This window comes from Filobasidium floriforme (genome assembly GCF_021052385.1).
Source record: "Filobasidium floriforme strain CBS 6241 chromosome Unknown HD553scaffold_13, whole genome shotgun sequence".
Lineage (NCBI taxonomy): Eukaryota > Fungi > Basidiomycota > Tremellomycetes > Filobasidiales > Filobasidiaceae > Filobasidium > Filobasidium floriforme.
The window spans coordinates 515,169-535,814 of NW_025763634.1; the positions used below are offsets into that span (position 1 = coordinate 515,169).

Sequence of the window (20,646 nt, forward strand, 5' to 3'; positions counted from 1 at the left end):
CACTACTATAGAAAGTCTCGAATGCCGCGGTCACTTGAAGCTTCAAGCCGGACATTCGCAAGCGACTTCATAACGCATGACCCAAACATCAACACGATGCGTTTTTCAACATGGTCGCTCGAATATGATAGATCGGTGGATATAGACACAGCGTAGCAGATGAAACAGGAAACAAAATATCAATCGGAAAGACAAAATTTAAAACAGCAGTGGTGGGTGCTCGACCGAGACTTTGCAAAACGAGAAGAAGAACACGCTAGGTGTTTGATAATAGCTATAATAATGTCGGCGACCGGTTCGGACCCGCTTCCCGCTTTCCAACTCCCCTCGCTCTTCATTGCAAACGCTTTAGAGCATGCTAGCGACGATGGTTCCGACGACGGCCAAAACGGCACCCGAGACGAGACCCTGTCCGACGACGACCTTGTTCGCGGCGCCCATGACGGTCGCTCCGGTCGTGTTGCTCACCCCAGCCTGGGCCGAGATGGAGTCGGTAAAGTTGACTCCACAGGTCTGTCCGATCCCGCTCCAGAGGTCCTGTTGTCCTCCCAAGATGGGGGATGAACCGAGACCGAGCGCGTAGGGGACCTGGGATTCCCACGAGATGTAGGCGGCCATGATCGACTTGGTGCAAGTCGAGCAGAGGAGCTTGGAGGACATGTCGGCCTGGAGGAAGAGATAAGGAAGCGAGGTGGACCTGTAGGTGGTCGCGTTGGGGGTCATGTACGAGGTCTGGGCATCACCGGGAGCTCGGGCGGAGAGCTGGGGGAACATTCGTCGGGTGAGGTCCGAGATGGGGTTGTAAATGACCAAGTTCTGAGCGGCCTCGAGGACGGGGGCGAACAGGTCGGCACCGGTAGCGGCGAACGAATTGAGCTTGACAGCGTTGGTGGTGCTGTTCGCGACCGAGGTGGAGTTCTCGGCCTCGTTGGGTGCAGCGGAAGCAGCAGCGGCCTGGGAAGCGATCTCCAGGACACAGTACTTCTGGCTAGTACTGTCCTTGGTGCAGACGGCGGCACGGAAGGGGTTGACAATGTACAGATAGTCGTACATTTCCCTGATCCTCTCCGAGTAGGCAGCTTCGGTCGAGGTCAACTCGACGGAACAAGCCGAGTAGAATTGACCGAGGTAGCTCCTCAACTGGCTGTCGTCGCACTTGGTGGACGAAGCACAAAGCTGGGTCAAGGTGGAAGTGACGGTCGAGGTGGTGACATTCTCGAGGCTGAGTCCGGTCAAGGGGTTGAAGTTGCTGGTAATGTTGTACAGGGGCTCGACACATTGCTTGAACCCGGCGTGCTTGTCGAGACTGTCGAGGTATTTCGAGCATCCAGCGCTGAGTCCAGCGGGGATCATGGCCGACGTGGCAGTGCTGGCAGCACCGGCAGCGGACGAGGTGACGGAAGCCGAAGCCGAAGCGGAGGAGTCCTGCACAAGTTGGCAAAGACGATCATGTATTAGCTATTGTCGATGACCACACCCCTTGTTACTCGCACGACTCACCGAGGCCTGGGCGTAAGCCTGCGAACCACCGGCCAAGAGGCCGACGACGCTCAGAGAGATGGTCTGTCCAAACTTCATCCTTGTTTCTGTATTCCTTTGATTATGTAGTGGGTTGACGAGGTCGTTTAGATGTGAAAGGCGATATCGGGAAGACTAGTTCGATGGGTGCGATTTGTTGTTGTGTTGAGCTCTGATGACGCGGTCTGTTTTCGAGTCGATTTCAACGGATGACAAGCCGGTTGTAAGTGGTCTGAGTACAATCTTCGAAGTCCTAGTTGACGAGGTCACTCACCTATGATCAAAGGTGTATCGGGTAGTGTCGGTGAAGGAATCGAATCTCCTTGCTGTGAAACTGGAGAGCGCAGATCAAAAAAGGAGGGTGGTTTCGAGAAAGGACTGTTGTTTGTTGCTTGCTGAAGCCTGATAGAGCTACAGAGATTCCGATGAGATGTAAAGAAGAGAATGAGATGTCGTCGATATGGTCCGGGGGTCGAGTGTCGAAGGTGTGTTGAAAGATTGCAGGGGGCCAAGAGTCGAGATCAAAAGAGAGATCGAAAGGGGGAATCTCCATCAAAGCCAGACAACTGTTTGCAACAAAGGGGGGAGGGAGAGGAGGGGGAGGGCAAGCAGCGCGGGGGAAGGGGGAGGGAGAGGGACACAGCGGATCCTAATTCGAGGGTGACCCCGACAATTCCGCGTGGCGTCGTAGACTTTTCACTCAACCACCGACTCCCCGCTGCCCTCTGCACGTACCCTGCTCAACAGTGACATGCATGCGATACGGTAGTGCGTCCGACCCTGAACCGGTGTGACCCCTAAACTCTCCCGCTTCGAACCTAATACAAAGGCTCGCTCTGAGCTCGTCGTTTCATCCTATCAACTTGTGCTCCTAAACTTCTCTTCCTGCTGCCATCTCCGGCCGTCGGCCTTGATCCGACCCGAGTGCGAGTCTGACGCGGTTGAGAACGCACCAAGAACGGGTCGTTGTCGTCGTCGTCCTCCATGATCAAACCGAGTGCTCCAACGTATCCATGAGTGGTCTGGATCACCTCCTGGCTCTCGTCGGTTTCGTCGTGGTCCCGGTTGATCTTCCCGGCAGGGCGTTTAGGCGTGATATCGGGAGACATCGGTAACGCCCATTTCACACCACCTCTAGGTGGCGTGGTGATCTCAATCCCCCTTCCTTGTTCCTCTCCCTCGATCGGCCCCTGTAATTCAGAGTAAATATCCCAACCGAGCTTGTAAACCAGCCTCATCAATTTCCACAGTCCCGTCTTCAGCAGGATATAAGACCAGGTCTGTTCGCATATTAACATTGACGTTGACATTCCGTCAGCTGCCGTAGCATGTTGTCGCTCGAGGCGAGAACGGATCATGATCTTACAGTCATCCAGAACACCCAATAGAGCCCGTCGAAGATAGTAGACAGGCAGGCCCAAAAGACGCCAAGGAGGTTGCAGATAAAGGGATACCGGTTGAAGACGGTCGAGACGATCTGGATCGCAGGAATCGTTGAAAATGCCGGTGCAACCACTGATCGCGACGGAGTTCAGTATCTCAGATATAGCCCATCGGCCTTTGCTCTGTGACAAGACTCACCTTGTACCAGATTCGTAAATGTTCCCTTGAATCCCCACTGCATCCTCCCTTCTTTCCTCTGTTCTAGCTCCATCCTCTCGTCGGTAAATCCGGCTTTCAAATCTTCCCAAGCTCGACGACCGTCCTTGACCGCCTCGTCTTGTCCCTGCAGAGTCAACCTGATCTCTTGAGCGACCAGTCTGTTATGTTGGAGCTGGTCGACGGATTCTTCCTGATGATAGGCCGTAGGTAGCGGTTCAGACTTGTTATATACGACTGGGCGATATGTGCAGCTTACCTTGATTGTTACAGCGGTCGAGATAGTCTCCTTCAAAACAGGCTCGAGATCGTTCAATCTGTCGGCGATTATCTCCAGGGTCTGCAGGTATGCATCTTCGGTCAGCGTCCGCGATCACGCGTTGCCACCGCAGGATGAGGCTCACCTGACTGGTAGATTGTATGACCATACTCAGAGCGTCCCATCGTTCCTCCGCCAGGTCCTGACGCAAAGACAGGAAGTGATACTCAATACCCATTCCAACTCGGTCAAGCTGTCCGTACCTACCATCCTGGCAACATCGATATCATATGCCCGCAAACTCCGCTCCTCGAGCTTGGTGGCGTGATTGGCTAGTGCGAGTCCGTGAGCTCTCTCTTGTTCCTTCAAAGATGTCCCGTGCTATATTCAAAAATTGCTCAGCTTAAGCCTGACATTTCTGGTTGAACAGAGGCTGACTCACGGCACCCAAAGCATGGTGTAGCTCGATATTCAGTTCGTCCAAGCTCCTTTCTCCAGTCTCCCTGATCACGGCGCTCAGTCTACCTTGTAAATCGCTAAGGACCGCTTCCCATCGTGAATGCACATCGAACCAAAAGTCGTCTTTCAGCGCCAGGGCTTGCTTCACGCTTTCATCCAATCTTTCCAGTCCCGCATTCATGTTCGTTTCTTGACATGAAAGCTGGTCGTCTAGGCGGACCCCTGCGTTGTCAATGTTGCTGACCATATCTCGGAGAGTCTGCGACGAAGCCAGTCTTTCAGATGGGAAACCAATGCGCAATAAGCGACTGCTCACATACCTCGATCCTGTCCGACAACCGCGCTTCGACTGAACTCTCCGTATCCCTTCTCGCAAGCTCGTGCTGTTTGAGCATTTGTAGAAGCGCCAACTTTTCCATTGTAGAGTTGCGGTAAATTTCATTGGCGATATCTATCGGTGTCTCCTACTTCAGTAGCCGAAGGTTCTCAATCACCATTTAACTGAACGTACCTAAAGTTTGCTGCCCCTTCAGCGCATGGCATTGTTTGGCTAAGAGAGTGTTCGCAATTTGTCAGTGACAAGCTTGTATTGACGTCGCATCACTACGCTTACTCGCATCGGCGAGATAGCCATTGTAGCTGCTCCAATCCTGTGGACTCCGGTGTAAAGCTCTGAAGTAGCTCAACGTATCAGTACGGCTTGCTATTGATCATCATGACCTCGCTCACTCTAGACACCTCCCCCTCATCGCCCGTCCCTCTCCATCGTCTACCGGGAACCCTCGCCTTCCATATCGGTCATCCAACTCGTTGTAAGATGCTACCGTTTCGCCCCGCCTGGATGACCTAGTATAATGCGCTTCGGATGGTCCTGGATTGCTCGAGTAAGGCGACCAAGGTTCGCACTCTACGGGAGGACTTTGCAGAGCTGACTGGATAGAACAGAGCGTGAGAGCGATAGCGACTATGACACCCGGGAAGCAGAAACGTGATCAATGATACGGCTAAATACCGGAGAACTATTTCGTGTAAACTCACCTCCTGCTCTTTCCGCCTCATCCCAACCGCTTACTCCCGACTCTTTTCCTGCATCGGCCGAACAAGCGAGATGGATCCGCTGTCTGATCTGCTTGTGGCAGTCGTAATTTCCCGTATCCTCAGACTGTTCCATCAGATCTACACGGAGCAGAGCCGGATCAATGGATAGTTCGATCAGCTGGTATAGAGAGTGGTACGTACCACTTCTCCTCACTACCCCGAGATCGACTGCTAGTCAGCGTTCTACGGTCAGCATGGACTCTGGTTGACCCAAAGCGTCTCCATGTCTCTCTCCACTCACCCAGCTCAGTAATGGACGTGTCGTCTCTTTCACGATATCGCAAAGATCCTGCTTCTTCAGCACTCGTTCCATCAGTAGCATGCAGACCCTTATCCCTCCATCCCAATGCCTCTGCACCACCAAGTCCGTGGCTTGTCAAAAGCACACCGGTCGCTAAGAGATGAGCCGAACGCATTTTGTTGACTTTGTGAGCTGTGACCGGATCAACGATCCCCGGCTCTCCAGCGAGCTGTTTCTCGCCAGACGGGAAGGTGGGATGTATGTATATGCTTTGAGTCAGGCCATACACTGCCTGGAAACATAGGGAAGACGGCGTGACAGGAGGATAAAGCCCTTTCCTGTTGGCAGCAGGATGCCTGACCCTTTGATGCGACGGCCCATCAGCGAAAGGATGCTCCTGCCTCCACCTTTGCTCGAGTGATCGACGATCGACAACGCTGGTAAGCGCGGGCTCCAGCCAGAAGCGCGACGTCGTAATGCCAAACAGTATAGTGTGCAAAGAATCACAATGGACAACCTATCATACAGGTTGGAGCCTCTCCATTGCCATACTGCTCCATAATCACCCTACTTGGCCTGGTTTGCCGCCTCCCACCAACCCCTAGCCCGTTCTTCCGATGGAGGCGGTTTGAAGAACTTGCATGAGGACTTGAAGGCTGTACACGTCAAGCAAATACACGTAAGGCTGTCAGAATGCCGGTTCCGTTCGGGATATAGTGCAGAGAGGCCCACCTTCTAACGATCGTTTACGGATGATCGCTTCGACGCTTTGCTCGGTGTGCAACTGGTTTGCCTATTTAGATACAAGGATGGGTTGTTTTTATCAGTCTCGGTGTCGACCCTAGATCTGACATCAAGCATCGCACTCACTAGAACCTCCTCTTCGAATTGTCCCAAGGCTGGTGATGACCTAGTCACGCCCACAGCCTCGATATGTGCTTTCCTTTTCGAACTCAGGTTCTCATCGACGACTCCAGTGCAGTAGGTCAGAAGCTTTTGTCTTGCTTCGTAGCCGGCTACAAAACCAAATCTCTCAGCACAATGCTTAGATCGCTCGTGTGTGAGCATAAACTGACCGATCATCTCCTGCCATAAAGCTAGACACATCTCTTCCTGGCCGTCCGTTCTATCGCAGCGCCCATGATCAGTCATCGCTAGGATATTGGGGGAAGTCTAGCGTACTTGTACGTACGAGGCAACTCCTCTTGTCCTATTTGAGTCTCTCCTCGCTGCGTTTGCCCGGTTCAGCTTGGTCACGATGGTGTCATCGAGCTTTCGGTACTGCTTCATCAAGTCTATCCAGAAACAAAGGAGGCGTCTGGAGATCAGCTCCCTGAGTGACGGTGATCGACAGAGACGCCAAACATTTGCCCACCCTTGAACAGACTGAGATTGTAACATGTTGCTGGAGAAACCGAGACTTGACGAGGAGGCGAGAGAAACGTATCGGCGTATGCACTCGCGCTGCCGAAAGGAAGAGATCCTGGGGCGATCGATTGGGATGTTGAAGCGTGGTCGGTCATGTCACTCCGGTTCTAGTGATTACACTTCCAGCGGATCTTATAGCTCTATACGACAGTGAGAAGATTGTGATATCTGTTCATCTATCATCGAGAGCGAGAGATTCGCCATCGAGCAAGTTGTATGAATCGCTCGAAAGGCGATGGCCGATGGATGACGAACCGTCTCCTCGCGTGTTCACCCGGCTGATCACCTCTGCTTCCGACCTCGATTCAGACCGGGTCAAGCTCAACCCATCTACGGCAATTGGTAGAAAAGCATAAGATACTGTATACACTCTACACCGAATACATTGTCCGTCAACAGAACAGTCTCTATAGGTTGGTTATTCGATACAATGGTTGGGGAGTTTCAAGCGAAATGCTCGCTAATGGTCCGTGTTGTCTATTATAGAGTTCCTCAAAACGAGAAATGTCCATGAAGCCTTGTCGGGCTGTCTTCAGTCCTCCCCGCCGATACCGACTAAGAGCTGGCGACACTACGATCGGCGGCTTCTTGCATGCTCCTCAAGAAGGCAATGACATCGCTGTCGTTGTCGGTCGAGCTCTCGGGGTCGTCCAGCTCGGGTTCATCCGAAGCGTCGTTTTCATGTGCTGGTACGACGGCAGATTCCCTCTTTGCGAACGAGATCTTCTCTTCAAACTGATCCCAAGCGTCATGCATGTCCAGATGTAGGCCCTCGGCATAGGTGTGTCGATGGGCCATAGGGCTTCCGAAGACGAGGTCGTGTCCAAGGTGCATGAACCGGACGTCGACGAACGAGAAATAGATGTGCAGGGCGACGACCAGAAGGGGAAAGAGAAGGATGACGAGTGGCGACTTGTTGGCACGACGGCGAGCAGTATAGGCCGGCACGGCCTTTTTCTCCCGGCTAGGTAGGTTGTTGAACGAGAACACCCCGTTGGAGCTGGGCGGTGGGGAGAACAAAGACGAGGTGCTAGTCGGCAAGATTTGCGGAAGGCTGAACCCACTGTCCGGAGCTTGGCTTTTGATCTTTTCCAATTCGGCCACCGACTTGGCGTACTGCTTGGTCGGAGAGCTGGGTGCGGACGTCGACGTGGACAACGCCCAGTCCAGTGCGGTGTTGATGCTGGAAGGCAACGAGAACGAGCGCTTGGGCTTTTGAACCCTAGGCAAGCTCAACTCGTTGACGGTCTCTCCAGCCTCCTCCTCATCCGACATGCGCCGAGAGGTTTTACGTCGGAGCCGTTTCGAGGGCGAGAACGTGGCAAAGTTGAGAAGAGACGGTCGGCTAGGGAATGCAGGTCGACCGGAGGTCTCCTTGGGTAAGAAGGGGTTGTCGATCGAGTATGATTTTAGGATAGGGTAAGCGGTGGGAGCTTGAGGAGGGGCTGCGAGGGAAACAGCGCAAAGAGAAGTGAAGTCAGCCACGTGTGTTCGAACCCTCGTTTCAAATCGACCCGGACTGAACTCACTCAACGTTATGGCAGGTACAATGATCCTGCTGCTGACCCTCATATGCATCTTTGGAGTCGCCAACGACTCTTCCTCCCACGCCCCACTGATACTGCTCTTCCTACTACTACTCCTGCTGCCGCTAGGTCTCGGCAGAGCATCCCCGTTGACGAACGAAAAGTGTTTGCTGTCGAGTTCAGCCAGTTGAGACGTGCTACTGTCGGCCAGAGGAAAGGTAAAGGGCGGCATCGGTACGGGCGGCGGTGAAGGGAACCGGTTGACAGTGACGGCTGGTTCGGATAAGGAAAGGGGTAGAGTAGCTGGTCGACGAGTTGCAGTGGTGGTCATCGTAGTCGAGCCTTTTTATGTGCAAAAACGGTTCAACGAAAAGGGCGAGTACGTCGGTCTTCTGACGTCTGTGGCGGCGCAACAGTCGAAAATCAGCGAGGAAGTTACAAGGTGGTCGTGAGCCAAGCAACGCTGATCCGGAGCAAGATCTGCTTGCTCTTATGAGCTCGATGATAACCGATGCTCTTGTCGATGACTCCGTGACGTCGCAGAAGGTCCCGTCAACCGGGTTTTCCGGTGCGGACATCGAGCACAAGGGGGCTGTCACCGGGAACGCTAGCTGACTGTCCATATCCTCCATGATGTCTCCGTCGCCCACAGAACCCGACCCGACGTCCATCTTCCCAAATGAACCAGCCCGGAATTCATCATCCGATAACTCTCTTTTTTTCGAGCTGCAGGAATCGGTGATTGTAATCATTGCCTTGGTACCTTGGTCGAATCGAAAAAGCGAGGGAGGTGTGATTCGACCTCACAACACGCGTGACGGATAAAGACCGGGACGCAGTACGTCGCCGACCTGAGCTCGATCGATCACCAATGATCAAGGCCGACATCGACGACCGATCAAGGACCAGGGTAGAATCGAATGTAGGAGAGGATGATCGGAACTTGCTAAAGGGTCGTCCACTTACGTAGAGACGATCCGAAAGAGAGAATCCACAGCGAACCGGCGGTAGTTGCCTAGACGGATCCCTTTTGTTGTTAAAGTGGATGAAGGGTCAGCCTTGTTACCAGCCAAAACACCTTGCCCTCTCTTTATCAATAGCAAGACTCACTTTGAGCGAGGAAGCGTTCAATAGTCTATCGTCGAGTTATATACAAGAACTGACGTGGTCCCTCCCGTATCCTCCCGAACAAAGATGCGAGTCGCAAACTTTGCAAAAACAAGGTTCTTATCGGAAAGTAAGACCAGACCTTCAGCTGGATCAGCTGTGTTGTTGGCTGGCGGCGTCTGAAGCGGCTGATGATGACCCTCCTTTGGGTGGATTGATGATCTTCTACGAGCGACGTGAAACAGGGTGCAGGGCTCCAACCGAAAGGCAGGGAGAGATGACGAAATAGAAAAGGAGGGAGATTACCGAGTTTCGGTTGCGGTAACGAGGTGGATCGTTGTGCAGCCAAAGGAGGGCGAGTGATTACAGGGATTGATCGATCTCGGTTACTGATGAAACCCCAAGGACCTCCGTCGGGCTCTGCGTGGAACGTGTATGACGACTATGCGCAACGTATAGCCGGTCGATAGGTATCAGGAGTTCGAATGAGTGCGAGGATGTGGGAAATTGTCGACAGCGTCGGATGGTAATTATAACGACGACCAGTCTCGTGGCTCTGCCAGAGAGCCTGTTGAGAGCGGGACGGGTTGGCGGGTAGTGGAGACTATCGGTGGATAGTCGTAGATTTGGCTCCTGGCCGGGTGATTGTTAAACGGCGAAAGATTAATTTGTTTCCTGTATTCCCCCTCGATATCAAGATTGCACGGGTCGTTGTTTCCGGAGATATGGGAAGTGTTTGAATTGGCAAGGGTTGTGGTAGCGGGTAGCGGGTAGATCGGTCGAAAATCAATCTGTATTCCTATATGCTGTCGAGCACGTTGGACCACTACTACTGTATAGGGCAATACGATCTGCTACAATAGCCCCAACATGCAGTCTAACTAGTCCCTCGAATTGCCTGGCCCCTGTTCCTACGACCGACAACACAACGATGCAACGATCGACCTTCGACCTGGACGACCCTCTGTCCCATGTCCCAGGATCTCAGGTTCGATGAGCGGAATGGCGTCGTCGCCCTCTCCCGCCCTCCTGCGCCCTCGCCCTAGAACACAAAGAAAAAAAGGTCCTCGCGCTACAGTCATTTGTCTCGATCGGGAACGGCCCGCGGCGGCGCCAGAAGCAAAGCCGAGTGACGTCGAGACAGAAAGCTTCCAGAGCCACGCGGCTGATCACCGAAAGCCTGGGCCCGACCGCGGGCAGAAGCTCGGAAGCCTCTCAGGGGCTTTTCGTTCAAGCCGGTACACAGGGAGAGGAATCGAGATCTTGCGAAACGTCTCGGACGAACAAGGTTCATCACAACAACAGCAACCGATTCAACTATGGCATCAGCGAGAGAGCTGCGCAGTGTGATACCCACCTCCACGGGAAAGGGTGTCCCAATCGTAGGTACATGGATACAGGCGTTGAGAATAACAACAACAACATGAAGTAAACAAATCAAGCACACACGCACGAGCAGCAAGCAGAGCAAAATTAACAGATCCATTCGATCTATTCTACGCCTATCTCAAGAGAAGGGGGAAAAGCCTATCATCGATTCTGCAAAAACGCCTCGACGTCGTAGTGCCGAGACTGACTATAGGTCTCGGAACCTATCCTCGGATTCATAGATAGACATGTGATTGAGCACGAGTGGCATCCAGCTTGATATCGGTGTCTTATCGCTCACCCTGTCATGACTTCGTACGATCACAGACGTACCGACCTCGCCTGAGCCGGACCTCTGGAACTCGCTCGACTAGAGGGACGATTGGTCTTTTTCGGAGAAGCAGGTGGACCTCGCGAGGATTTGTTGTTGTTATTGATGACATTCAGTGGCAAGGTTGCCGCCGGAGCAATAGGTACGGTGGCGTCTTTTGTGCGTTGCTTTTGCGAGACCTCCTGCTGCACGACGTTCGGGGTGACATTCTTTTTCTCCTGCAAGGGGTTCCTCGCCGCCTTCCTCGGACTATGGGTGAAGATGGCATCGTCGTCGTCGGCATCATCAAACTTGAACGCAGAATCCCCTCGACCGTGTTGGTCCTGTTTGACGCCTAGTCTGTCGGATCGCGCCGATAGCAAGTTGTCGTCAGATAACATCGTCGCGCGCTCTCCCCTCGCTACCGGCGCCAGGATGAGAGGCTTGAGACCGGACCGAAGAGGAACGACACCGGAGATCTGGCCACTGTTGCGCTTGAACGTTGAAACGTTGTTTTGACCATGCACGCTCGATCGGACTGCTTTTTTGCCTCCGGACGAGATCGTCTCAGAGCTTATCGCCTGGGGTTCGCATGCGGTAGCCGGGCCCGCGGATGACTCCCTTGATCGAGTGGAGACCAGGATCAAGCTGCCTCTCGACGACTGTGTGGCCAAAGCTGGAGACGGCGAGTCTTGGATGGGATCGGGTATGCCCACAGAATCCATGGTCATGAATGTTTCAGTCGAGACCTTGCCCTCGGCTTCTCGGTTCTTGTGCGGAATCGGAAGCTGTAGCTTTGACGCCGACGTGCTTCCAGCAAAGGAATGAGGTCGATTGAACGAGTTGGACCGGGACAGAGAAGGTTCGCTCGTCGACGAGATGTACGCATCGGTGGCGAAGCTGTCGAACTGAGTCATGACCATTTCCATCTCTTCGAGTTGTTCGGGGTCATGTTCGAAGGACAGCTCAAAGCCGTCAACAGGAAGCCCGCGCTCGTCAAGGATATCCCGGTTCATGACCTCTGGTTGATGCGTATCGTGTCCGATTGAATGAGGTGCCTCTAGGCTCGCGATAGAACGGTTGGACACTTCATCGCGCTCAGCCACTGTCTCCAACGCGGTATACGGTACGGGTACCCGGTTGACGTGATTCACGGGTGCTGGCGGGGACGAAACCACGACCGAAGCGACGGGCTCAGTCGTTTGAGCTGCAATCGCCTTGGCCTTTCCGGCGGCTTTCGTCTCCTTGTCGGCAGCCTTGCGCATCTGGGTCGGAATTGGAGGAAGATCAAGACCGACCGCGAGCGAATCGAGACTCGGACGGGATTTCAAGATGCCCTTCAAGGGACTCTTTGTTTCACCGGAAGCTTTGCGTTTGATCACGTTCCGCTTGGCCTGCTTTGGGGTCTTGGCCGGGGTGTCGATCGAACGGCCATAGTGTTTGAGCGCCTGCTTGACGTCTTCTAGAAGGCCGGTCTTTGGCGTCATTTCAGGCAGACTTCGGTTACTCTTGTGACTCCCTCGCCGACGCAAGTTGGCTTTCTCATGCGGAGTCGAGTGTTGCAGTGGTGCTTCCAGGCCAAACTCGAAGGACGTCGTGCCAAGGTCGAGAGAAGTGGTAGTGGCGTGACCGGGCAGAGGAGGCGGGACAAAGTCTAGCGACGGCCGGAATGGAGGTAGATCCATTGATTGTCGTGTCGTCGAGTACGACTGTCTTCCAGCAGGCGAGGAGGATTGGGTCTGGTCGGCTACCGGGATGGACGGGTGTCTGCATCGACATGTGGAAAGGGCCGGTCAGCGGACCGCTAATAATATTCAAATCATGCTCAAACTCACGATTGCACGAATTCGCGTCCAACATATGGCGCGGTCGTAGGCTGTTGGTTTCTCTCTCCGGCGTTCAGGAAGTCTTTGGCAAGCTCGAGGGTTCGCCTTCGCAACCGGTTGGCTTCACCGGGTAACGAACTTTCCAGATCCAACGAGTCATCCCGTCTCTCGGCCACATCCAGTACAGCTCGTTGTTCCCTGCCCTCCTCGACAAGACCTGCCGCTTCCATGGATGGACGGGGTGACATGATCATATCTCCCTGACTGCCTCCAAAAAGGAAGACCGGCGTCTGGCTCATTCGGGTTCGGGTTGCAAGCTTCACCTCGGCGGCCTTGACAGACTTGGCGCCCGGGCTCGTAGCAGCACTGTATCTAAAGGCGGAGCGATCGTATTTCGTCGGAGTTTCAACTTGAATGGTTGGCCCACGCGCGGGTACGGCTACTCCAGGAGATAGGTCGCAATAGGCCGGTCCGGCCTTGAACGAAATTGGAGACATGTTGGTCCTCGCACCAGCTCTAGCATTGATCTTGGAGGCTTTCGGAGTGGCGTTGAGATCTTCCGCTTGCTCTCCGGGCGACATGACGGACAGTTGAGGGTGGGGAGCCATCATACTGATAATCCGGTCGAGTTTACCAGAAGATCGCCTGGCATGACCATTCTCTAGCCAGACATCGCTCGACAATCTATGCATCTGGATATCTTGCCTCGGGCCGCGTTCTAGATCTTTCTCCCTGTTTCTCTGGGCGGCACGGCCGTCATTGAGGGCGTTCTTCGGATCGCCGCTATTCTTGTAGCCAATCTTGGAAAGCCGGGGGAATGCCCGCGTCCACGCTTCGATGGACATCTTGCGTCGTGTACCGCTAGAATGTATCGTGCGGCTGGACATCTCGGCGATCCGGTCCAGGCCCGTCTTGGGCTCGTGCGAGACTGTGATCTTTTCTCGGCTGTCCTTGACCACATCTGTTTTGGGCAACAAGACGTCTTCGGTCAGGCGACTCAGGAGCAAACATCCGGCCAGAAGCATCGGAGCTGGCAACAAGAGCGAAACCAGGTAGAGGCAAACAGCAACACGCGAGGCTTCAAGCGTCAAAGGTAGCGCGAGAGCCTGTTTTACAGCGAACGACGTTGATTGTCAGCAGTGGCGCCCAATTTCTCGGGCGATCGAAGGGACATACCCAGCAGCACCAGAGAACCAGAACGCCAGCTGCACCGATTGTCTCAACCCTAGCTTCCGCCCTGCTCTTCTCTTCCATGATTGACGATTCGTTGGCGATATCGGCAGCCTGAATGAGCTCTTCAATCTCGTTGGCCCGAAAGCCGTTCGAAGTGTCACGTCCGCCAGGCTGACCGGGCAAGAGCAAAGGATCGGTCGAGTGCTTCCCGTTCGAGCCAAACACTGTGGTTGCTGGTGTCAGTATGGAGTTGTACGAGAAGGGTGAAACTCGGCCAGCGGCAGAAGGAAGCGGGCCGTCCTCCGTGGTCTTGATCGGCATGGTCACGTATTGAGGAACGGTCGATCCCGGTCGAGAGATGGTCGCACGAGAACTGCTTCGGTTCATCCGGGCAGCCTGAGTGAAATCGGTAGCATCGCTCGACGCTCGAGGTCGTCCGGTCTGGCTGACGGCAGGACAAGCAGGAAGAGGCATGGCAGGAGGTTCTCCGATCGGGGAAGGCGCTCGACTGCGCTTGCTCTCCATGCTCGGTCCGCGTCGCGGCTTGTCATCCTCGTCGCGAAGGTGCTCATGTTCACCCGATTGACCGGGGACATAGGGTGGATAGCTTCGGGGTTGTCCGTACTGATGGTCCTGACCGGCATCGCTAAATGACATGCTGACACTTCGAGGGAAGCTCATGTCACCCTCGTCGATGGCGGAATGATAAGTTTCCTCAGACAAGGTGCTCGACTTGCCACGGAGAGGTCGGATCCCGATGCCGTTGGCCAGCGAAGTAAAACTCATATCAAAGGGGCTCGACGATTTCAAGATCGATGGACCTTCGTTCAAGAATGATCGACCGCCCTCCGCTTCCTCGGATGTCCTCCCTCGATAAGGCAAAGGAAGCTTGGGTACAGGTTCGGAAATGTCGCCAAAGGAAAACGAGCTGAAACTGGTCGGCGTCTTGCTCGGCTCGGTGATCCAGGAAGACTTTCTCGCCCTCTCCGAGCTGTTCCTGCCCGCAGCCGATCCCGGTCGGTCGCTCATTCGGCTGCTACTCCTCGTCCGAGCCATCTCGGGAGTTCGAGGGGTTCGGATCCCATCAGATTCGTCGTCACCGAGAACGAAAGGCGAAGTCGGACGAGTGGACTCGCCGCGCTGGCGTTGACGCTGAGACTTCGCGTTCGCAGGAGAACCGACGGTGGTGTTGTACGAGAAGGATGAGAACGGCTCCGTGGCGTTGCTGTTATCGGCTGCTGGAAGAAACGCAATCAGTCTCCACAGCAACGTAGTCAAAAAATGTGCGACCCAAACTGACCTCGCTCAGTCAACCAACTGTTGTTAGACCGCATCTCCTCGATCTCCTCCTCGACCTGAACTCCATTGGCAGGACTTCTTTTCCTCTCCTTCCCATCCGCAGGCAACTCGATCCGGTTCTTCCCTAGTATCCGTCGGACGATCCCGCTCTTCTTCAGGATCACAGCGGTCAATACGACGAGACAGGCTCCCGAGATTGCAAGCGGGATGTAGAGGGAGACGAAGGCGCCTAGACAAGAGAATCCCACGCTGGTAGTGAGACTGGCACTGATGAGGAGTCGAGGAGATACCTTGGCGAGCGAGGCGATGGCGTATGGTGCAGCCAGGGTGACGGCCATGAACGGCAACGAGGTGATGGACACGGCGAGGGCGATATCGAGAGCCCTTAGCGATCCAGAGTCGAGAAGTGCAAGGTAAAGGACTCCGGAGACGACAGTGGTCAAACCCGCGACGATCATCCCGATGTACGGCTGTACCCAGCGACCCTGTCCACCCGAAGTCGCATGCTCTTCTTCCTGTTGAGGCTTCCGACTCGCCTTCCTCGGCTCGTGAGATCCTCGGAATATTGCTCGAAAGCCGGTCTCGCTCTCTTCACTCGGGCGGGGTGGCATCCCGAAGTCCTCTCTCCGGACCATCTTGGCCTTGTTGCCAAGGAGCAACGGGCGGAGGTTTAGAGACGATTTTGACGCTTTGTTAGGGCCATTCCGGTGACCAGAGGAGGACTTGTTGTGCTGGTTTCCACCGTTCGAACCGGGAAAGGAGGGTAAAGCGAGATTGGAGCTGAGGTACTTATTTCGCAGAGTCGGGATGCTGAGAACGGCGAGCACGAGGGCGAGTGGGACGACGGCAAGGAGCGTTGGGAGCGCGGTTGAGACCGCGAGCGGTAGTGTGAAGTTGTCGGCCATGATGACAGGTCAGATGTTGTCCGAATTGTTTTGGAAATTCGAATCTCGGAAGGACTGCGGTCCTAGCGTCTGCGAATGAAGGCCAGGGTACGCCGGTGTAGACTTTGAAAGAGCCTCGTGGAGAAGGAGGGTGAAGGTATGTAGCGACAGGGGAAGACGGAGGCTGGAAATAATGAGAATTTGCAAACAAGTGACGATGTAATCGAAAATGGGAAGTAGAGAGGTAGGTAAGTTGGATTGGTTGTTGTGTTATGACGAAAGCGACCCCTCCTCCCCTCCCCCTCGTCGCGCCCCCGATCAACAGCAGCATCTCTCCAACCTGAAACGCGGTAAACAAAATCACACACACGCGCGCGCGCGAGCACTTTAGTAGAAAGTCATTCAACCGGATTGATCGCAGATCGCGCAAGGGAAGCGAGAGGCGAGAGGGAGGGGAAGGGGGAGATCAATTAAATCTCATCAATTCGATCATTTCCCGTCAATTCTCATCAGTTCTCATCAAAGGTAAACAAACGGATCGATCCCGTTGGATCTTACGTACGTGCTTACGAAAGAAGAACATTCCAGCAGCGATGCGCTCAACCCCCAGAACTGACGCGCTTTTAGCCTTCGCTCGATCGCTCAGGCAGTGAGACTATTTGATTACTACCCTAGCTGAAACTTCATCGACTCCCACTTACAAGAGATACCATATCACCTGAAACCCATTCGGCCTCAGCTCAAGAATCAAACCCTCGCTACCCACTATTCGACCAAGACCACATTATGTCTGCATCAGGCCGTCCCGACGAACTGTGGCGAACGACCCCCATGGGGTCCGCTCGAATGGCAGCTCTGGGCGACCGCGTCCTTCGATACGCGAGGGAGGACAAGCAGAAGGCCTTGTCATACCTCGTCGGTCTCGCCAATGCCGAGACGACGAACAGTGGAGCGAACGCCAATGGGTCACGAGACCGGGAGCAGGACGATCGCGGCGATGTAGCGGACGGGCACATCCCTAGTCCCAAACAGATCGATAGATTGCTCGATCGATGTGAGCTCTTCAGAAGACTCGAAAGAGTCCCAGCTTCCTCTCCAGAACATATTCCCCGCCTGCCAATCGGCATGTTCTCTCCCGGCGAGATCAAGACAAAGGTCGAGTACGTTGCACGGCTGTGCATTCTGGACAACCACGGAAGGCTACCTGAACCGGTAGGGTTGATCGAAATGATGTGAGTAAAGTTCGGTATCACAACGCGTGGCCTTCGGTAGAAGGTAAATGCTGGCTGTTAAGCTGACTCTGGCGAGCTACATCATCTCAGGATGGATCGTAATGAAGAGGGAAGACCAGGTAGAAACTTCTTCATTGGGGACATGAACACCTATACGTGGAACTGCCTTTCATGGTGGCATTTCCCCCCTGGATATCTCGAAGGCAAGCACGAAACATCACACTCCAATGGCTCGTCCCCCTTCTGACACCCGACTTTGCGTCACCTGATGTATAGAGCTCGAACGACAACAGCCGAGACGCCACGACGAGCCTGGGTTCGAAGCCTTACCCAAGCTCACCATCGAGGAGGGAGGAGGAAAGAAGCTCATCAGCGTCCGCCGAGTCGCCGAGCGCGACTTTCAGCCAGACGCTACCACAAGGGTACCTGCAGCTTCATTCTTAGCTAAACCTCTCGACCAATCTCTGGGACCGCCAGTCGATCAGGGACTGCGTCAACGAAATGCTAGAGAGTGATGGGTATATGTGGGATCTGATTCCTGGCTTTTCCTCGAGGCTGCTGGAAAACAAAAACGTGGGAATACCCTTTCGGGGTGTTATCTCTGCGATCAGAAGGGCGGCGGGATTACTGGAACGTGCGGATTGAGAAAGAGCGCACGGATGCTCGATTTGTACATTTATGGTATACGGTACTGCGTCAAATCGCCGGGTCTTTGCAAGCTTGTGTCTGTTCATGCCTGCCATACGCATAAAGTACAAAAATTACGAGATAGCGAAAGACTAGTCCGTTACGACAAGTATTGACTTTTACAAGAGGACTTTCGTGTTTGATTCCCGCTCATATCGAGAGTTGCTTTTACGACCCATCGGATCCACCCCTGACGCCAAACTCGAAAGCGTCCCCGCGATCCAGGTACAAGACCTTTTCTCCCAATCCTGCCGACTCGACCTCTTTCTCAAAGTCCGATCGGGGGGACTGCGACAAGCAATACACAAATGTTAGCTGGGCGTCTACGCAAAGAGCGAGGTTGACAGATGAGATAATTCCCAGACTTACGGCAAAGACGTCATAGTCGTCGAAATGAACCGGAATGGTCAGTTTGGGAGATATGAGCCGGACGAGCTGGATGCCCTGTTTCCCATCCATGGTCTAGATCCCTCAGTGGTATGGACGGGCAATCAGCACCGCATTACAGCGTTTCCTGACGTGCGGTATCATAGATAGTAAAGACCCGCGGCTTACCACCATGAGTAAAGGAGCCTTGGCTCCGGGGATCGACGTCCCCCCCAGATGAATGAGGAGGAGATCTACGTCTGGATATCTGGCTGGAATTTCCTGTCAAGTTGAATCGACTTTCAAATCAGTCTTCTGCGTTGACACTGTCGTGTCCGGCTGTATTCACCTTCAAGTCATCCACTGCGCCGCCGGGGCAAAATTCAAACAAACACAGGTCGGACTTTCAGCTCTCACCTCCAAGCGATCCGCGCGAATGACCATGGTACTTACCCATCAAGGTATCCCCTGAGATGTAGATTCTATACCCAACTTCTACAACTTCTTCCTCCCCCTCCTATTGATACCCGAGCTCTAGCATGTGCCCATTGGTCTGCGTCGGTCACCTCTTTCGTTAGCATTTTCAAGTATCCCTCGCAGCACCGTACGACCTTTCATCGGGAAAGCCATGAAAAAAGGATGTGCACTCACGGGCGGGATTGCGTGCAATATGGCATCGTTGACAGCCCCGATGAATCCGGCAATATGTTTCCCTGCGCCCAACCCAAGTATCAGCGACTGTGATAAGCTACAGAATTTCTCATCGTGGTGCGGAGATGGGCAGAAACAGAGGTCGGTACGAGCCGCGGACTTACCTGGGGTGGCGACGACCCTGACGACGGGCTTCTTGTTGCTCTTCCCTGGCGTATCGGTGATCTTCAGCAGTGTCGACTCCCAAACGTCCATACCGTACTGTATCAAAAGTGTTATCGACATACCACAGATCAGTCGTGCATCCCTTTTCGTATAAGAAGTGCGATCTCTTCTCGAAATCGCCATATCACCCATAGTGGCGTATACGATATCGCGATGATGACGGACGACACTCACCACATCGGTAAAAGCGCCCCCGTTCCCCTCGAGACCCATCAACTCTTTTTCCGCGTGTCGAGTTGTGACGATCGGCAAGTCCTTCCTCAGTTTCTCTTGTACAAGCTGGTCAAAGTGGTCTGTCCGGCAAAAAGCCTTTTGTGAGCTTTTTAATGTGCTTTTCATATTTCCGGAGGGGAAGGTACAGGAACAGCGGAGAACAGACGAAGAAGGAGAGCACGAACGTACCGGCATGAAAATGACTCAAGACGACCACATCCACACTAGGTAGACCTTCGATCGGGAAGGCCGGGTCGGTGACTCTTGTGCCCGTTACGCCTGGACCAAGATGAACGTGGTCTCCAGCCTGTGCGCATCACATCCGAATTTAAGGTTCGAATACAAGCGTGACGTAGGTAAAGGTTAGCACGGTCGCATTTGTATTTTAGGGGAGTATGATACTTTGAAAGGATGGTATGACGACTCACGTGAAGCTAAAATGACGAAGCGGAGACATCAGCATCGTTTGCTGCAATGTAGTTCGCATTCAACGCAGCAGGTCATAGAAACCACCTACGAAGTTTGGATCGGTCATGATTCTGACTCCCTGCCTACGACGGTGCTACTTAATGTAAGCTATCATGTTGGGTCTACCTGAAGAAAAGGCGAGCTCGACTTGCCATTCCAAGACACAAGTAGCCGTCCCGACAAAGACCAAACGAGCCTTGCCCGCCTTATCCGCTTCTCCATTGGTTCCTCTCTCAGTAAACGGCGCAGACGGGTGTGTCTTGATCTGCCCGCTCTGCGGGATCTCTGCTCGGGGTGGAAAGACAGGAGGGTCGAGAGGAGGACGTTTAGAGGATGGGTCGGCGGAGAGGGAGAGGGTGTGGAGAGGCTTGGGGTTGGTATGACCGGGCTGAACGGTGGTCATGTTGGTGGTTACCTCTTGATAGACTTATATAACGATCCTGAGTGAGTATCGATGTCGATGTCAAGCTTGTGTGAACATGTATGTATATGTGTTCAACGACCATTCCCCATCCATACCATCTCATATCGTCACCCCCGAGCCCCTGCAGTGGGACCTCGGTGATGACATCAGCAACGACTGAACATCACGTGACTGAAACGGGGTCCACTTGTATTACCTAATCAAGACCCCTGTGCCCGTTTTCGGATCCGCCCTCTCGTTTGACTTGCTTGCCCCCATCAGGATCAGATACTCCTTCTCCATGAC

At 53.9% G+C, this 20,646-nt stretch overlaps 7 protein-coding genes across 7 annotated transcripts; 1 reads left to right on the plus strand and 6 right to left on the minus strand.

The window, feature by feature from the left end:
* Window positions 1-114: 114 nt before the first annotated feature.
* HD553DRAFT_285436 (uncharacterized protein) lies at window positions 115-2,022 on the minus strand. Its single transcript, XM_046178228.1, has 3 exons — window positions 1,793-2,022; window positions 1,501-1,703; window positions 115-1,425 (listed from the first exon to the last, which is right to left on the minus strand). The coding sequence occupies exons 2-3, from the start codon at window positions 1,576-1,578 to the stop codon at window positions 349-351; spliced, it is 1,155 nt and encodes a 384-aa protein (XP_046036022.1). The 5' UTR covers window positions 1,579-1,703; window positions 1,793-2,022; the 3' UTR covers window positions 115-348.
* Window positions 2,023-2,260: 238 nt separating this feature from the next.
* On the minus strand, window positions 2,261-5,480 carry HD553DRAFT_312824 (uncharacterized protein). Its single transcript, XM_046180146.1, has 14 exons — window positions 5,175-5,480; window positions 5,075-5,101; window positions 4,874-5,011; window positions 4,565-4,799; window positions 4,449-4,507; window positions 4,347-4,385; window positions 4,156-4,286; window positions 3,819-4,094; window positions 3,644-3,757; window positions 3,522-3,578; window positions 3,377-3,457; window positions 3,100-3,310; window positions 2,885-3,033; window positions 2,261-2,798 (listed from the first exon to the last, which is right to left on the minus strand). Exons 1-14 carry the CDS (start codon window positions 5,347-5,349, stop codon window positions 2,337-2,339), a joined length of 2,154 nt encoding a protein of 717 aa, XP_046036023.1. The 5' UTR covers window positions 5,350-5,480; the 3' UTR covers window positions 2,261-2,336.
* On the minus strand, window positions 5,481-6,795 carry HD553DRAFT_312827 (caffeine-induced death protein 2-domain-containing protein). Its single transcript, XM_046180147.1, has 6 exons — window positions 6,550-6,795; window positions 6,367-6,469; window positions 6,251-6,300; window positions 6,045-6,190; window positions 5,907-5,967; window positions 5,481-5,830 (listed from the first exon to the last, which is right to left on the minus strand). The coding sequence occupies exons 1-6, from the start codon at window positions 6,695-6,697 to the stop codon at window positions 5,742-5,744; spliced, it is 597 nt and encodes a 198-aa protein (XP_046036024.1). The 5' UTR covers window positions 6,698-6,795; the 3' UTR covers window positions 5,481-5,741.
* A 139-nt stretch (window positions 6,796-6,934) lies between these two features.
* Window positions 6,935-8,544, minus strand: HD553DRAFT_49537 (uncharacterized protein). Its single transcript, XM_046184268.1, has 2 exons — window positions 8,132-8,544; window positions 6,935-8,047 (listed from the first exon to the last, which is right to left on the minus strand). The coding sequence occupies exons 1-2, from the start codon at window positions 8,457-8,459 to the stop codon at window positions 7,158-7,160; spliced, it is 1,218 nt and encodes a 405-aa protein (XP_046036025.1). The 5' UTR covers window positions 8,460-8,544; the 3' UTR covers window positions 6,935-7,157.
* Window positions 8,545-10,610: 2,066 nt separating this feature from the next.
* Window positions 10,611-12,737, minus strand: HD553DRAFT_312832 (uncharacterized protein). The gene is made up of 2 exons (XM_046180148.1): window positions 10,931-12,737; window positions 10,611-10,853 (listed from the first exon to the last, which is right to left on the minus strand). The coding sequence occupies exons 1-2, from the start codon at window positions 12,596-12,598 to the stop codon at window positions 10,812-10,814; spliced, it is 1,710 nt and encodes a 569-aa protein (XP_046036026.1). The 5' UTR covers window positions 12,599-12,737; the 3' UTR covers window positions 10,611-10,811.
* Window positions 12,738-16,881: 4,144 nt separating this feature from the next.
* HD553DRAFT_342863 (uncharacterized protein) lies at window positions 16,882-17,842 on the plus strand (the record flags this gene model as incomplete). Its single annotated transcript, XM_046182805.1, has 3 exons — window positions 16,882-17,327; window positions 17,418-17,446; window positions 17,604-17,842. The coding sequence occupies 3 exons, from the start codon at window positions 16,882-16,884 to the stop codon at window positions 17,840-17,842; spliced, it is 714 nt and encodes a 237-aa protein (XP_046036027.1).
* Window positions 17,843-18,182: 340 nt separating this feature from the next.
* Window positions 18,183-20,340, minus strand: HD553DRAFT_342864 (beta-lactamase-like protein; the record flags this gene model as incomplete). The annotated part of the gene is made up of 12 exons (XM_046182806.1): window positions 18,183-18,302; window positions 18,384-18,476; window positions 18,570-18,662; window positions 18,730-18,743; window positions 18,834-18,897; window positions 19,032-19,093; window positions 19,196-19,292; window positions 19,431-19,549; window positions 19,659-19,776; window positions 19,898-19,903; window positions 19,987-20,016; window positions 20,086-20,340. The coding sequence occupies 12 exons, from the start codon at window positions 20,338-20,340 to the stop codon at window positions 18,183-18,185; spliced, it is 1,071 nt and encodes a 356-aa protein (XP_046036028.1).
* Window positions 20,341-20,646: the final 306 nt, after the last annotated feature.

Bases quoted from the DNA above. Each gene is read 5' to 3' on its own strand.
- HD553DRAFT_285436 (XM_046178228.1), bottom strand. From the start codon at position 1,578: ATGAAGTTTGGACAGACCATCTCTCTGAGCGTCGTCGGCCTCTTGGCC. The intron at 1,426-1,500 runs GTGAGTCGTGCG...CAACTTGTGCAG, and splicing joins AGGCTTACGCCCAGGCCTCG to GACTCCTCCGCTTCGGCTTC.
- HD553DRAFT_312827 (XM_046180147.1), bottom strand. From the start codon at position 6,697: ATGACCGACCACGCTTCAACATCCCAATCGATCGCCCCAGGATCTCTT. The intron at 6,191-6,250 runs GTCAGTTTATGC...TTGGTTTTGTAG, and splicing joins TTTATGGCAGGAGATGATCG to CCGGCTACGAAGCAAGACAA. The intron at 5,831-5,906 runs GTGGGCCTCTCT...TGACGTGTACAG, and splicing joins CCGTAAACGATCGTTAGAAG to CCTTCAAGTCCTCATGCAAG.
- HD553DRAFT_312832 (XM_046180148.1), bottom strand. From the start codon at position 12,598: ATGGATCTACCTCCATTCCGGCCGTCGCTAGACTTTGTCCCGCCTCCT. The intron at 10,854-10,930 runs CTGTGATCGTAC...GTGCTCAATCAC, and splicing joins CTCAGGCGAGGTCGGTACGT to ATGTCTATCTATGAATCCGA.
- HD553DRAFT_49537 (XM_046184268.1), bottom strand. From the start codon at position 8,459: ATGACCACCACTGCAACTCGTCGACCAGCTACTCTACCCCTTTCCTTA. The intron at 8,048-8,131 runs GTGAGTTCAGTC...TTTCCCTCGCAG, and splicing joins TGTACCTGCCATAACGTTGA to CCCCTCCTCAAGCTCCCACC.
- HD553DRAFT_312824 (XM_046180146.1), bottom strand. From the start codon at position 5,349: ATGCGTTCGGCTCATCTCTTAGCGACCGGTGTGCTTTTGACAAGCCAC. The intron at 5,102-5,174 runs GTGAGTGGAGAG...GCTGACTAGCAG, and splicing joins CACGTCCATTACTGAGCTGG to TCGATCTCGGGGTAGTGAGG. The intron at 3,311-3,376 runs GTAAGCTGCACA...GCCTATCATCAG, and splicing joins CGACCGCTGTAACAATCAAG to GAAGAATCCGTCGACCAGCT.